We start from the raw sequence: 14,633 nt of genomic DNA, 5'->3' as shown, positions 1-14,633 counted from the left end.
CATCCCAAAAACCTTGCCTTGTCGAAACGAAAGGGCAAAAATGCATTCCGACCTCGTGTGTGCATGCACGTAAACGACGCAAGCACGCATAGCCGAATGGGCGCAGACAATCGTTTCTTCGAAGGCTGCAAGCCGATTTAATAACAGTAATGATGGAAACGGCGGCGCATCTTCTCGCTCGCAAGCTACTTCGGGCGCGCATGAGGAAGCTACATAGGAGCGAAGGCCAAAGCGCGCCGCCGAAATTATCCGCTGGAATGTATTGTCCTTTTTTGCCTGGCGGCCACCAGCAAAGTGCCGCGCATGCTATCGGTCGTTTATACCAGCTCACGCGAGTGTATTTGTTTTAGCGAAGCGAAGAGCGGATCGCCAAAGGGAAATTTAATGCAATTTTTGTTCTAGATATTTAAAATAATATATTTCGTACGTTAATTACGGTTGTTTCTTTCCACTTTCAGAGCGATCGTTACGAAAAAATCACCAGATAATTTTGGATATCAAGCACAGTTGTAAAGTAATGACAGTTTACGAAAAAAAATTTGAAAAATGTTATCAATCCAATTAATCCTCGTAATCGATAATAAAAAAAAGTTGTGTACCGAAGTGCGATAATCACTTTCATATCTGCAGAAGATGCAGTTTTTCGAAGGTTTTTGGCCCTTCACCCGGACCACGTTGACGTACGATATTACGCCTTTCATTTGGAAGTCGAAAGACTTTGCCGCACATGTTTGTTGCGGTAAGGAAACCTGTTTCATTATATAGTCGGGCGCCCTCTGATCAGTATAGATACGCGGAATACATTTTGGTAAACGAAAAAAAAACAGACAGGATCATTCATCTCGTTGATCGGTCTACGTCTTGGCACCGTCACGCGATTCGATTTTGAATGGATTTTCAACGAGAAAGAAACGTACATTGAACTGGCCCGTTGGCGATGTGGACGTTGAGCACACTCTTCTAAAAGGAATATGAAATATTTTTCGTAGTGTTGTCCAGCCATTTCAACGGAGAACTAATTTGTAATGGTTATGAGCTTTTAAGTATTTAAAATTTTGCTTCTTTATCGGCATTTCTTTATCAACAGACTTTTTTCCCTATTTCTTCATTTATTCTTTATTCTTTAATGAACGTAATTTACGATTCATTAATCTTGATTGAGATCTTCAAGAAAAAAGGTATTTCATGCTGTATATATATTTTAATAGTGATCTGATAATTTCAGGTCGTTGAATCCACAATAACGAAGAAAAAAAAAGAATTTTTAGTAATAGGCGCAAGACTATTGTAACTGGAAGGCACTATGAAAAAAATAATAAAAAGCGACGATCGATCGATAAATCTGTATAAATAAGCATTGAATGCTACGCACAAACTGTCTGTGTACTTTGAATTTGAACTGATATATAAAAATATTACAGCATCGAGAAAGAGAGAGAATCTGATCCATATTAACGCTAAGCTTTTCGTGCGATAAATTACATCCATCAGTTCCGCACTAAGAGAGACAATCAAGTATGAAAATCAATACGAATATATAAGAGCGATAGCAATAAAACACCGGGTTACAGAGAAGAATTATTATTTGACGCATCTACAACTTCAACAAAACCTCTGTGTATGCGTGTGTGTGTGTCTTCCTCCTCTTTTCCGTGCAAAATCATAATTCTACCGGCGTTGTTGCATAACAAAATTACATTTTTCACGATAGTTGCGCGCGCGGAAAAGTCTTGGCGAAGCATCTCTCCGGGTAATTAAAAGTGGAGATTGTTTCAATCGCAAAATCAATGCTTTTTTTCGAGAATACGTTATCGAAATGACTTTGCGTTATTTAGGAATCTGTTCGTTCGTAGCTTTTCTTCCATCTTTTTCGAGCACGTCGCAAGCGCCGAGGTTATGACGTGCAGAAAAAAAAATTGCTCATTTACCGCTTTTCACAATTTTTGTCCGGCGGACATACGTCCGTCATTGTTGAGGTTACATTTCTTTAGATTATTTGATTGTATAATAATATAATTCGTTCTTGAACTACATTATCTTTACAAGTAATTAATTATATACTGTCGGGACATCTGACTAAGCGTAATTTATTATTAATCTTTTCCTACGTTTGTGAAAACTTCGATGAAACTAATTTCCCATAGTTTTACATTCCATTGTATTTTCATGCCCGCTACCACTGAATTTCTGTTGATTCATGTGATAAATAAACAATGTCGTCCTGGAAAATGACGAAATGTTAATTAAAAATGAATTCCATTGAATGAAATGTATTTGTTCAATGTAGTTGTATAATTTTAAAGATTGACGTAATGAAACAAATTTATTCGACGGGGTGACTGGATTTAATATTATCGGAAGCACCAAAATTCTTCTAAATATTCTAATTCGCTATGTTGAATGCTACCCACATCCATATTTCAAACCCCAAATGAAACGAAAAAAACCATTTGAATGATGTATTCAAAAATACGAAAAACTCACCCTGTCCGTCGATAACGTATTTGTCTTTAGGATCCATACTAACGTACTCGGTCACAACGCTAGCACTGGTCTTCAAACTCATGTTACAACTTTGCACTCACTTCAGGAAAACAAGTAAAATTGTCAACGCACTCCAGAAACAAAACCAAGGGGGAAAAATCACAAAAGCGCCTCTGCCCGGCAGAAACGTTATAAGAATAGATCTGCTGTAAAATCGCTTATCAGCGATGGGGGCCACCTTGAAGAATAAGCATACCGGCGGCGTTCGTCGTCAGAGAGCGGGACTCCGGATGACAATGCGCCTCGCGGCCTCAACACTCAGTGATATGTATTCCCGCGCGCGCGCGCGCGCGCGAGAGAGAGACGTCTGTCGGCAAAAGAGCAGCGAAGAGAGGGGGGTATAAGCGCAAGATACGCGCTCTCTCGCAACAGCGGCGGGAGAAGCGCACAGGTGTGTGTATCGGGCGCTCGATGCTCCAGACTCGCAGTCGCCGGCTGGCGACCGATCTGTAAAGTACAGCGCGCCGACAGTCGCACCTCGATTGTCGTCACGCTCGTTTCTCCAAAGAAAACCAACGGCGGCGCGCAGCCGAAACCGAGCGACGATTCGCGAGGCCAATTCGTGCTCTCACTAAGAATAGTCGATGGTCTCGTTAGTCAGAGTTCGATCGATCGAAGGTTCGCAAGACAAAGGCGGCGAGTCGCACATCACTGCTCGAAATTTTCGCCTCGCACCTGTCCGGCCGAACTCGTGCACGGCGTCAAAGCTGCTCCGATCGGCGTTTGCCTTGCCATCAGCTGTTCGGCGTGGAATCGCTAACGAGCAGCGCTCCGCGTTGTCTCGCGCGGCTCGGGCTCGAAAATCGAGAGCCCGCGTGCACTTGGCAGCGTCTCCGGCGAACTGCGAGACGACGGCGGCAATACGCTTGCCGTCTCGTCGCTTTCGCGAAAATAATCGCGCACCACGCGTCTGACGTATATTTCTATCCACTGAGCGTATCTCGCACAGTTGTGTAAACACCCGCGAATGTCGTTGTCTTTCGGCTCGGATCAACGATGAAGATCAGTCATTGTCGCGAGCGCGGAACGTTGAATGAGCTCAGGTATGGAGCCGCAGAGCTTGGCAGCATGTCCTTTAGCGCGCGCAGGTCTAGTTGCGGTCGAGTTGCGCGGTAGCTGGAGGGGCGCCAAAGAGTGGGGCGTGTGTTTGCTAAAACATATGGGAATAGTATACGAGTGAAGCACCTTCGACTGATTAAATTTTCAGGGTTGCGCGGCTTCGACAAAAATTAGCGGCCGAGGGTGTGTGGAGGCATGAGAGTAAATATGCATTTCTTTGTGACGCATAGAGGTCGAATGGCGAATGTTGGTTTGACCAATTGTTTTGGGGGATGACAAGTTCACTGTGTATGCATGTCTGACCAGGCTCGGCTGCTTTCTACTTAGTCGCGTGTGCAAATCGAACTTGACATGAAAACTTTTAGTTTTTCCTTTTTTAAACGCATAATTATCTTACTTTTGTAATAACGTTTCTGAGAGTTTTTTCTTCTATTTTTAATGCTTAAATCTCACTGAAATTAGAGCAAGGGTAAATTTCTGGTTTGCTATATATGAGAACGATCTCATTTATTTTTATTTGTGTTGATTGACGTTTGTTCTTCCCTCTTTGCATAAAGATTATTAAATTTAAATAGAATATGCATAAATTTATTTAAATATACAATACATTTGTGGCCACATATGAAGGGGGCGGGGGGGGGGGGGGTACATATACCAATATGGTAAGCAAAATATTAAATAATGCTGTGCATCGATAAAAATGAATGAAACATTGCGAGCTTTCAGTTTGGTAAATTTATAGCTGTCTACAAATTGTCTCTGAGAATCAAGAAGAAAGCAATCTTTTCACTTCTTAATGCATTTTCACTCGCTGCAAAAGGGTCGGAATCTGCAAGTCGCGTGGCGAATCTCCCAATTCTCCGCTCGCAATCAATCACCTTCGACGTGTACTTTCTAAAATGTGTACTAATTAGAGAATGGTCAAGAAAACCGGAATCAATTATATGGAAACGGGTTCTTACAACGCGATAACATATTTCGACCGTATTCTTTTTTCTATACCGATGCACATTAGTAGAACCTGTTTTTTTACTGATGTCAACAACGATACGCCACGTGTATCGTCAGCTGAGCGCGTAAAAATTAATCGTTGGTTAGAGTATCATTTTTATGTTATATATAATAAAGCGTCAAGATGATGAGACTCGTTTTCTCATGATTAAGTGGAACGATAGATATCAATCTATGTCCGAAACAGGCAATTTGGATATTAACATTAGGGTCTTCCCTCTCATCATTCCGAATATATACCAACAACGATAAATGCTAAGGGCGGGTGCAGGCCAGACGTTTTTTCAACTCGTCCGACCTACTTACACGCCTCGAGAAATTTAGTAACCTTGAAATATTCCGACAGCCATTTTATGAATGCGAAATCAATCGTCTAATGCTATTTACTTGCAATTAAAACTTTCAAGCCTTGATGTAACAATTGCCACTTTGGTCAGATTCCAATACACAAATCATTCTTGAGTAGATGCTCGCCTATTCGAATGATGAACAATTTTAGTCAACTATTTTAATAAGCAACCTACGATGAAATAAAATTATTGAAAGTGCCTCCGCATGAATGATGCATGGTGACTTTGATCATTGAATTCGCAGAATAGTATTGAGCGATCCGAAATCATAATAATTATTCAATAAAATATAGTTCAATGCGAATCATATTAATTTAGATAAACGTCAGTTCGATTAGTTAAAAATAAAAAAAGTTCAATAAAAAATAATTTCAAATTGTTCGGCTACGAAGTCGTTTGATTGGAAATCTAAAGTCTTCATAAAACGTTACAAAATACACGAACTTAGGTTCTTGTAATATAACAATAATCCATGCGAGAAATCATAGCCAAAATGTAATTAAAAAATAAAATTTCATTTATTTAATTTTCTCGCGACATCAACCATAAAAATGCAATAAAGTTCCAGTCACGAAAAGGAACATGCAGAGTTGAGTCGTAATCCTTCGACTTGAACACGAGTAAAAAAAAGAAAAAAGAAAAAACCACCGAAGTTGAATTAATCAGAACGGAGGACGACGGGTGCGACCTTATCCTTCACGGAGGCCAAAGAGCGTCGATAACTAGGCGCGCCGTCGCTGCCCAACCCAACCCCTTTGGGAGTAGCTTGCAATTCTAATCCTATACGCGACATCCGACTCGAGATCTATATTTTTAGAGTTATAAGTAGTAATTTGCTTTCTCTCTCTCTCTCTCTCTCTCTCTCTCTCACGTACACACAACCACGCACGCACAAAACTCTTTTTTCTTTAAGATGGAAGGTAATTTTTGGCGGGTGTGATTTATTGAGGGATAAACAACCAAAATGTTAATGAATTATTTTGTTAAGGAGGTGTTCACATATGTATACGAAGAGAAGGTTGGATTAAGTGATTGAAGCATTGTATGATGGATGGAATATTTTTTCTAGATGATTAATTTCGCGCGTCTGTAAAGCCCCGAAATTAAGACGCACACGCGTGAATTTAACAATTTGACACTCGAGTAGATAATGAAATAATTTTCGCAGTGAAAAACCACACGAAATCAGTGAACAATGCGAATCAATATTATCAAGAAGAAAAAACAAAAAAACATTAATCGCGAATATACATCTCGCTGTCATAGCAGATGATTGCATTCACAGCAGTTGCGTCCCTTCCATTCGCTTCTATACCAATCGATGAACCTTGAACGTGTTACTCGCGTAAATATCAATATTTTTGTCTGCGGTCGCCATCGGTCAATATACTCTTCTTTTGTATTCTTTGTCGCGCGCCGCTTCCTTTTCTACATTATTTATTGAGCTACCGATTTGGCGGATTTCAGACGTTTCTAACCGTCAATGCAACTATTATGAATTTCATAAATCAATTGAATTCCTTTAAAAAGATTTTTTTTCGAAGATTATCATTTACAAAACAAATACAAACGAAATAACATTGAATGCTACCTCGACAAAACTTTGTACTACGCGAAATGATGTAATTTTTTTCCGGCTGGCCGTAACTGTTTTTAAATTCAAATGAGGAAGAAAAATCGTTGATGAAGGAATGACAAAAAGACTAAGATAATTGTCCGCGGTCGGTGAAACTTTGTGACTCGGCTTGTATCGGTGTCCTTCTGCGATCTGCTACTGGTCAGAGCTAACCGAGGTGAAGACAAAAGTCGTAACGGCATTGTTCGCTCTGCTGCTTACGATAAAAACTGTCCTGATGCTAGCCGGAAGGTCAACGCTTTATCAGGATAATAAAGACCGACTTCTCTCCCTCTCGCTCGCTTGCATTCTTTTTCTTCTTGCAAATGGTATTACGATGGGGCAAAAAAGAAACATATATAGGGACGATTACGATAAACAGATTTTTGTGACTCGATGCTACTTTTAATCTCGCTCCCGAGCGAGAAATTCTACGACTTTATTGCGATCACGATGTCGCGGAAACGAGAGCGTGTGCCGAAATTTCTGTTTTGAAAAAGAAAAAACCTTCGTCAAGATTGTCGTAAATTACAATTGCAAGCGATAAAGCAGGCTTCTGAAATACCGTTTGAATAATTGACAATAAAAATGACACTGCGCATTTTACGGCGATATTTTAACTGTCTTCGTGCAATAAACAATCGCACGGCACCAAATGGCAATTATTCTCGTGTTTTTTTTTTTTTTTCGCGCAAAAAGGGTTACATAAATGCGTTTCATTATTTTACAACTAACAGTAAATCACGGTAAAGAAAGAAATTGAATGTTTGCGCGCAGCAGCACGTGACAATGTTAAAAGGCCTACTTAGTGCTGTGACGAGTTCAATTCGAAATAAATTTAACAAGTAGCGAGCGCGTGACGACGCGCTCATCTAATTTTGAGACATTAATGAATCTGCTCCTACGTGACCTCGTGGCTTTCTTTCCGTCACGTGAGAAAGATATACGTATTAAGTACACGTATCCGCTCGTGTCCATCATAAACAAACCGAGTGCAGCCACTGTATATTGCCTTTTATTTAGGTGGGTTGGAAGGTATTTAGGTGTTAAAAAACTATTTATAAGTTACAGAAACAGCAGTCGATTTGCATGCAACATTATTATAATTTGTCATATGTTTTCTTTAACCTCAAGGTAGACGATGTGTATGTAAATAATTACCATTCAGAATCACATGGTATTTTCCATTCGTACAGTGAATATGAAATTCTAGAATGTTCACCTAACGTTTCTTTTTGGTAGGCTTCCAATGCTTTTCATCGCTCGCCAAAGAATGAAAATTGATTACAATTTATCCATCTTCGTATTTCAAAAGCATCAAAACATTGCACAGTCCTTATTGATAAGAATATCGATATAAAACGAAGCGCGGAATTGTATACCGGAACAAAATTGGAGTCAAGATTCGAGTATAACAAGTGTGAGATTAGTAATTAAATGGTCCTAATAAAACACTCAAACAGTTCGTCAACGAGGTGACATTAATAGATACGAGTCACTGGCAAGTTTACAATGTCTCGACGTTTTATCATGTGAACGTCAATACACCAGGATTTGCCGTGCCAATTTATGCATTTTAGCGAAAAAAACATCGTATGACTTGAAGGTATAATCTGAACAATAAGTCTGAATTACATTGATAAACTCACGTGTGTGTTTACGAAAGGAAACTGCGCACGAGGACAATGTTTTTTCCACAGTTTATTCCATTTAACACTTACCTGAAAATGAAAAAAAATGTTACGTTAGATAAAAGTATACTTTTTTTAAAAATAGTTAAAAGTAACACGATCACTCGACTTGTAAAATGTTGTTGATAATTTAAAGTAATTTACAAACAATAAATTGAAGTAGTGAACCCACATTTTCCGTCTTTGTATAATTTTGCGAAAATGACATTCAAAATAGTTATCTTGTTGTAAGATAATGTTAGTAGTTATATTACAAACACTTTTTGTAGCGTGCACCTACACAGTCAAGAGAATAGACCCGGAAACACATTTAATGTGTTTTATGCCTCACGAAAATTGTCAACTTACGTTGTTGTAGAATGAAAAATTTTTAATAAAGGCATTGGATTTTTTCAATAACATTTGAAGCTCTAGATTATTATATAAACAATATTTTATTATCAATAAAAGATCTAATTATTGTAACGGAATAAGCAATTTGACATGTTGTTTTATAAAACAACTGTAAACACTTTTAAGCAGAACAATTTTTTGGTTTGAATTTAGAAATTATAAGCATGCAACCTACATATAATATTAATCTGTATCTACTTATATATATAGCTATAGATTACTATGATATATTTACTTCAAAATATATAAATATCCATGGTTATATCTTGATATGTAAAAAAATGCCTTAGTAGACATGGTCTTATCTTTAAAGCAAAGCTCTAATAATACCTTTTCCCGGATGAGCCTTCATAATATCATACAACCGCAACTATACAATTGACTGTAAAAGTTGTAGTCAATTATTCTACACATGCAAACACAGTATCGGTCATCGCCATTCAAACATGCTTTTTTTTATTTGAAAAGATGTTTTTCACTTTTTCCGACACAAGTATTAGGTTCCTTAGTATTGAATAACAGCTTCATGTGGATTTATATTACGATTGCGTAAACGTTCACTCAATCCGATATACGTATAAGTACCGTCATCGCTAAATTCCTCTACAATGTTATTTCTCTATAGTCGAACATCGCTACAGTTTATGATTTTGTTGTTACGTTCGACGTATAAATAAACGATAAATATTGTTACAACATTCATCGATAATCCATTTGGAAAATGCATTTTGAAAAATGCTAAAGTAAGCGCACATTAAAATCGATACAAGTCATGCGAAAGATACTCGTGAATTCGTTCGCGTTTTTCTGAAAGCTACGACTGACCCTCAAACAATGAGAGAGCAAAAAACACTCGCATAATTTTTCATCAAGCCATTCGGCGGTAATAATTATCAGCCATAATCACAACCATTATCGTGGCAAAATGGAAAACAAATCGGCAATTATCGAATAAGCGAGCACATAACACCCGACGCGAGTCCTTTTTTTCTTTCCTGCCGTTCGTCGCGCGCATAATTTAAGAATCGCGCGAGCGAGACACACCTTCGTATACGATTGAAGCTGCAGGGGCGTGACATACATATCGTTCGACGACGATTAGTTTTATTGGCCGACGAGCCTCCTCGAGGAAAAATGAATTCGTAATAAGAAAAACAAACATACAAACAAACTCGTTAGCGCGAGGTTGACGGAATTCATAATAACGCGATAATCTCGGCCGCTACATTTCGTTGTCTAACTGGGATTCTCATCTGGGCCGCTGAGTTAAGATAATAGGTTTCGCAGGAAGCATGCGAATACTTGAGTCGAACGAACTCTGGAAAGAGTGGCAGATGATAAACACGATAAATTGACAATATAACAGCTATGCAAGCTGAAGAGAGAGAGTTAGAGAGAGAGAGAGAGAGAGAGAGAGAGAGAGAGAGAGAGAGGAGAGACTAAGTTGGAAAAAACTTGGATGGTATTAGGCGGCCTTCACCTTGCCATCGCGGGAGCGTCTGTTATTGCGCGCGCGTGTCGGAGAGATCGATGCACTTGTTTGCACCGCGCGCTTACGCCAGGCGCGAAATTCTCGAGGGCTTTGTGTTTGACTAGTTAATTTTCTTTACCAACTTTTAGTGCTCTTCCAATCATCGACGCCACTATTCATCTTTTCTTTTTTACGCGCCTCGAGCGTCAATGGTAACCTTTGTCGCACGTTTCTTATTGGAATCATTTGGTCAATGAAAACTCCGTGCTGTTCTGTTATTTCACAATGAGTTAGGAATTAGAGTGGTGGCTTCTCGGTTCAAAGTTCCACGCATGAGAATCTTAACGTAGAGTAGAAGTATGCCAAATCAATTGAAGCCATAATATAATAGTGGTAAAAAGTTCAACGGTCTAAGCGAATAAGAAAAATAGAACAATATCGTTTAAAAATAAAATGTTTTTTTTTTTTTTAATTTTAGGAAAATTTCTAATTAATTTCTAGTTAACAAAGCAAGTGACATCCTTAATCTGAAATATTTTATGGACAATTTTTTTTCATAAATGTAATACCTTCTAAACAAAGAATAATCAGAGCTATATTTGTCGAGAAATAGAATTCTGTTACGTCAGCAATATTTAATAGGCGTATAATAACATCTATTATAAAGAAAAATCTGTAACATCCTTCGTTTAGTAAAAAAAAATATCGACATAACTTTCCAAGCCCAGAGCATAGAAAATGAACAAAAACAAAAAAAATAGGTCGCTTGAAAAGTGCATTTGTATTAAGGAATGTCCAAATGGCCGCGACTGCACAAATATTTTACGTTGTACAGCGGCGATTGTGCAACGAGAACACAAAAGTGCGCCCACGGCAATTGGACGTGTGTGCAATAAAACACAATTTTTTTTTTCAAGCCGATGCCTATCGCAACTTCGTAATCAGCCTCCCTCCCCCCTCATACATTTTAATATACAAGTAAGCGAAAAAATAAGCATAAACCACGCACGTGCTAATGGAGGCGCGTCTCGTTGCGGAAAATACGAGGTACAATCGTCGTCAACATTTTTATTACGCTCAATGACTTTTCGCCTTAATTTATCGTCCGCGTCGAGCTGCATGCAATTCACGATTATATTATCATTCTTATTCTTTTCAAATCTAGGAAAGACGAGATGAGTCGGACGCTAGTTAGCGCGCGTATAATGTGAAATTGCGTAAGCCGCGCACGTCTCGTAATTTGATCGGCGATTGTCGATAGTAGATGGCAAAAAGAGAGCGCCAGATATGGATCTCGCGACGATAAAACGAATTTTCCAGTTGAAAACACGTTGAGTGGACGATTGAACGACGTTGTAGGAAAGCACGAGGTTTCCGAAACGAACGGGCATGCGATTCATTGCAAGGAAGAAAAAGTTTATAAATGATTGTCGCGCGTCGCGACATTTTTCTTCGCGCGAAAATGCCTCTGATCCTGATTCGAATGCACGTGCCGCGATCAAAGTCCCTCGTTAAGAAACAATTTGCAAATAGTTTATCAATTGCGCGCGTCAGCCGCGCGGCGCGACAATTTTATGACGGAACAGCAATAGGAACCTCGGCAAGGACGTTTCAAAAGTCGCGCGGCTCGTCGGCTATCTCGCGCGACAGATAAGTGCTATTACATTGAATTACAACTACGATGATAAGGCCGTCTGCCTTACATTGTACGAGCGCGCGCGAATCGCGAGTAAAGGATTTGTTTGGCTCGAGACTTCTTTCGCGTCGATATTTACATATTTACGCCGTCGACCGTGCGCCGATCGAAAGATTCATTCGAAATATGACAAGAGGACGGCAAGAGAGAAAACCTGTTACGGTTTCTTCAATGCCACCTCGCTTTTTACAGTTTCATCGATGTGGCTTTTCTTTTTAACGCAGATTGCGGTAAACTCGATTTTGCCGGCTATTCATAATGCGCTGATTATGCCGCTGCAGTTTGAATAATTTTTTTCTAATAATAACTACGTATATCTGGCTGCACGTGTGAGTTAGGTTGCCGTGTAACCAGTTAATCGCAATCTTCGTACACGTGCCGCTGCGAGACGAAACAAGCGAAGCTATTATAACGCGATAATCCCGGAAAAAATTCAATTGCATGCACTCTTCTTTGAGTCATCCACGGTGCGCGGTAAAAAATTTTCATAATAACCGCAACTGCAAAACTCAATCAAGTCGTAGTCGTGCCTCGGAAGCTTCGACCGTTATGCTTTTCCACGAACAGGCGCGACTTGACATTTATCAAAAACGCAATCCATCGCACGCTTCTGGATTATATAAGTTTTCGGAAAGATACGCAGTGCCTTGACGAATCTTGGACTGTTCGACTATTCCACCCGCTCCTTTGGCCGTTTTTATGTTACCAAGCGGAAACAAAGTTGCGTGGGAACAGAAGAGAACGAGACAATAGTGATTTACGTGCTTTGGATGTCTATAGTAGTTTGCATATTACACCTCGCAAGAATCTAATGATAGACTCAAATTGCTCGCTGATCTAATTGCGATCGATGACTGTTTCAATGCTTCATGCATCTCCGTTCGCGTTTCACGCCCACTTGCGTTCAAATTAGAGTCTTCAAAAAAAAAAGATCGACAAGTTATTCCGACCCAAGGAAATTCATCATTTGCATAATTGAACGGCGTAAAAGATCGAGGAGACGACAGATTCTGAGCGTGACAATATAAATTCGTCAGTGCGCAGTAAGGAAAGACTCGGACGTCGCGTCGTCAATATTGAAGCTTGAGTTTAGTGGGCCTTCGAAAATTCGAAGCTCGTTTTGTTCAGCCTCGGCGATTGTTTGCGCGACGCGCATGACGTCAACGGACCCAGATACAAACCACGCCAAAAGTAACACCTGATTTACAGGCTAGTTCGAGTTGTAAATACTACATGAGCCAGCGCTCACTTCGCGTATTCGTTTCAGTCTACTATTCGGTCTACTGCTACTGAGCGTAGCGTTAAATAATTGACAATCGCGCGAAGACGCGCTTCCTCACTACAACTGCAAATCATTGGTTTCGACGCACAGATAAGGCGGTTTCATTGGCCATGAACACTTTTCAACCGGAATCTGGTTAATTAAGTGGAATAGTTTGCGATTTTCTTTTCTTCATCTGCGCAAGTAATTTGCACAGAATTAAACTCGTTAGCGGCACACTCTTGTACAGATCGACGCACAGACATGCAAGTTGAGGCAACCTGCCATCTGTTCGATAGTAGCTAAGAAACGTTCAAACATTTTTGGTGCAACTCGACGATACGTTAGTATCGCCAGCTCGCTTCACTTCGGAGCATCTGCCCGTTCCGCTTTTGAATCGCTGAAAAATTTGTTGGATCAGCGCGTCCGACTGCGCGAAGACGTCTAACGCGGCGGCTTGTACAAGTGCTTCGGTAAATTTCTGGTCCGTCAAAACTGGTCGTAAGGAGAGTGGGCAGCTGGCGGAGAGGGCGGCCGCGCGTACCAGTGTCGCCGAAGAAAAGCTTAGAGCGCTTCAATTGGCAAATTGGCTAAATTGGATTATTGGCTTGTTGGCGCGCGTATGTGCGCGCCATTGTTTCTATCGAGCGCGCGCGAGAAGCAACGCGTCGTCGTCGTCGTCGTCGTCGTCGTCGTCGTCGTCGTCGTCGTTGTTGTCGTCTCTGGAACATCTGCGTGGGAGCGCGTCGGAGAGCGTGTCAGGGTCGGTTGTTCACTTTTGCGCCTCACGTTCGTGCTGCTGCATGCATTCCGTTGCGACCTCATCCACGTGTCACCAGTCTTTTTGCAGTCTACACCGGCTCATTGTACGCATTCCTTTTTTTCTCTCGCCTCCTCTTTTGTTGATTTTTTTTCTTTTTGTTCGCGTCATTGAGGTCCCGCGTATATGTGCGCTTGAGAAACCGGCGTGCAAGAGAAATTTAAGTATCGTAAAATTGCTTTTTCTTTGTTTTTTGTTCAAATAATACATCAAGTTTGGAGAGAAAAAGCGTTACGTAAAGAGCATTTCTCGCGACTTTGTGCACGAGAAACATACAAGAGAAAATAAAGAATCGAGCGTGTTGCCACACGACAACGACAGCTTTGACAAGTCTAATTCGTATTCAAGAGTAGGGAATTGCATTCAAGGTAAAACTGATGCTGCGCTGAAGTGAGAAGGGATAAAATTGAGAGTAACGTAATTGAAATGAAAAAAATGATCTTTGACGGAAGGACGAAATTGAAATCACATGTGAGAAAATTAATTGGCAAATTCAACAGAAGAGTAGCGGCCCTGCACGCATATTATTGTCTCGATTGGTCTCAATAAGTCGCGGTGTGTCGCCACTTAGTGTAAGTGCTTAATGTATAGGGTGAGCTCAAACTACCTTCATATGCGCGCGCGCAACACCTTTCGAAATGAAATATCGTCGTAAGGCTAAGTTGCGCTCGTTATGGTGATATTCTCTCACTTGTCGCCGTTCGCCGATCAATCGCTCGCTT

At 40.3% G+C, this 14,633-nt stretch overlaps 1 protein-coding gene across 4 annotated transcripts in view; it reads right to left on the bottom strand.

Annotated features, from left to right (window-relative positions):
• LOC131668249 (uncharacterized) overlaps positions 1-14,633 on the bottom strand; it is an 87,557-nt gene that overhangs the window by 62,140 nt on the left and 10,784 nt on the right. The window contains exon 1 of one of the 4 annotated variants that reach the window (XM_058942269.1): positions 2,485-2,777. The exons of 2 other annotated variants lie outside the window; for them this stretch is intronic. In XM_058942269.1, the coding sequence (XP_058798252.1) occupies positions 2,485-2,566 (82 nt within the window). In that variant the 5' untranslated portion in view covers positions 2,567-2,777. Of the gene's footprint in view, positions 1-2,484; positions 2,778-14,633 lie in introns of those variants that run through there. One more of the 4 variants, XM_058942271.1, reaches the window with a different exon arrangement.

The sequence above is a fragment of the Phymastichus coffea genome, unplaced genomic scaffold (genome assembly GCF_024137745.1).
Source record: "Phymastichus coffea isolate CEN01 unplaced genomic scaffold, Cenicafe_Pcof_1.1 PCOF00075, whole genome shotgun sequence".
Lineage (NCBI taxonomy): Eukaryota > Metazoa > Arthropoda > Insecta > Hymenoptera > Eulophidae > Phymastichus > Phymastichus coffea.
The sequence above is the reverse complement of the archived record's forward strand: the minus strand, read 5'-3'. Positions and strand labels throughout refer to the sequence as shown.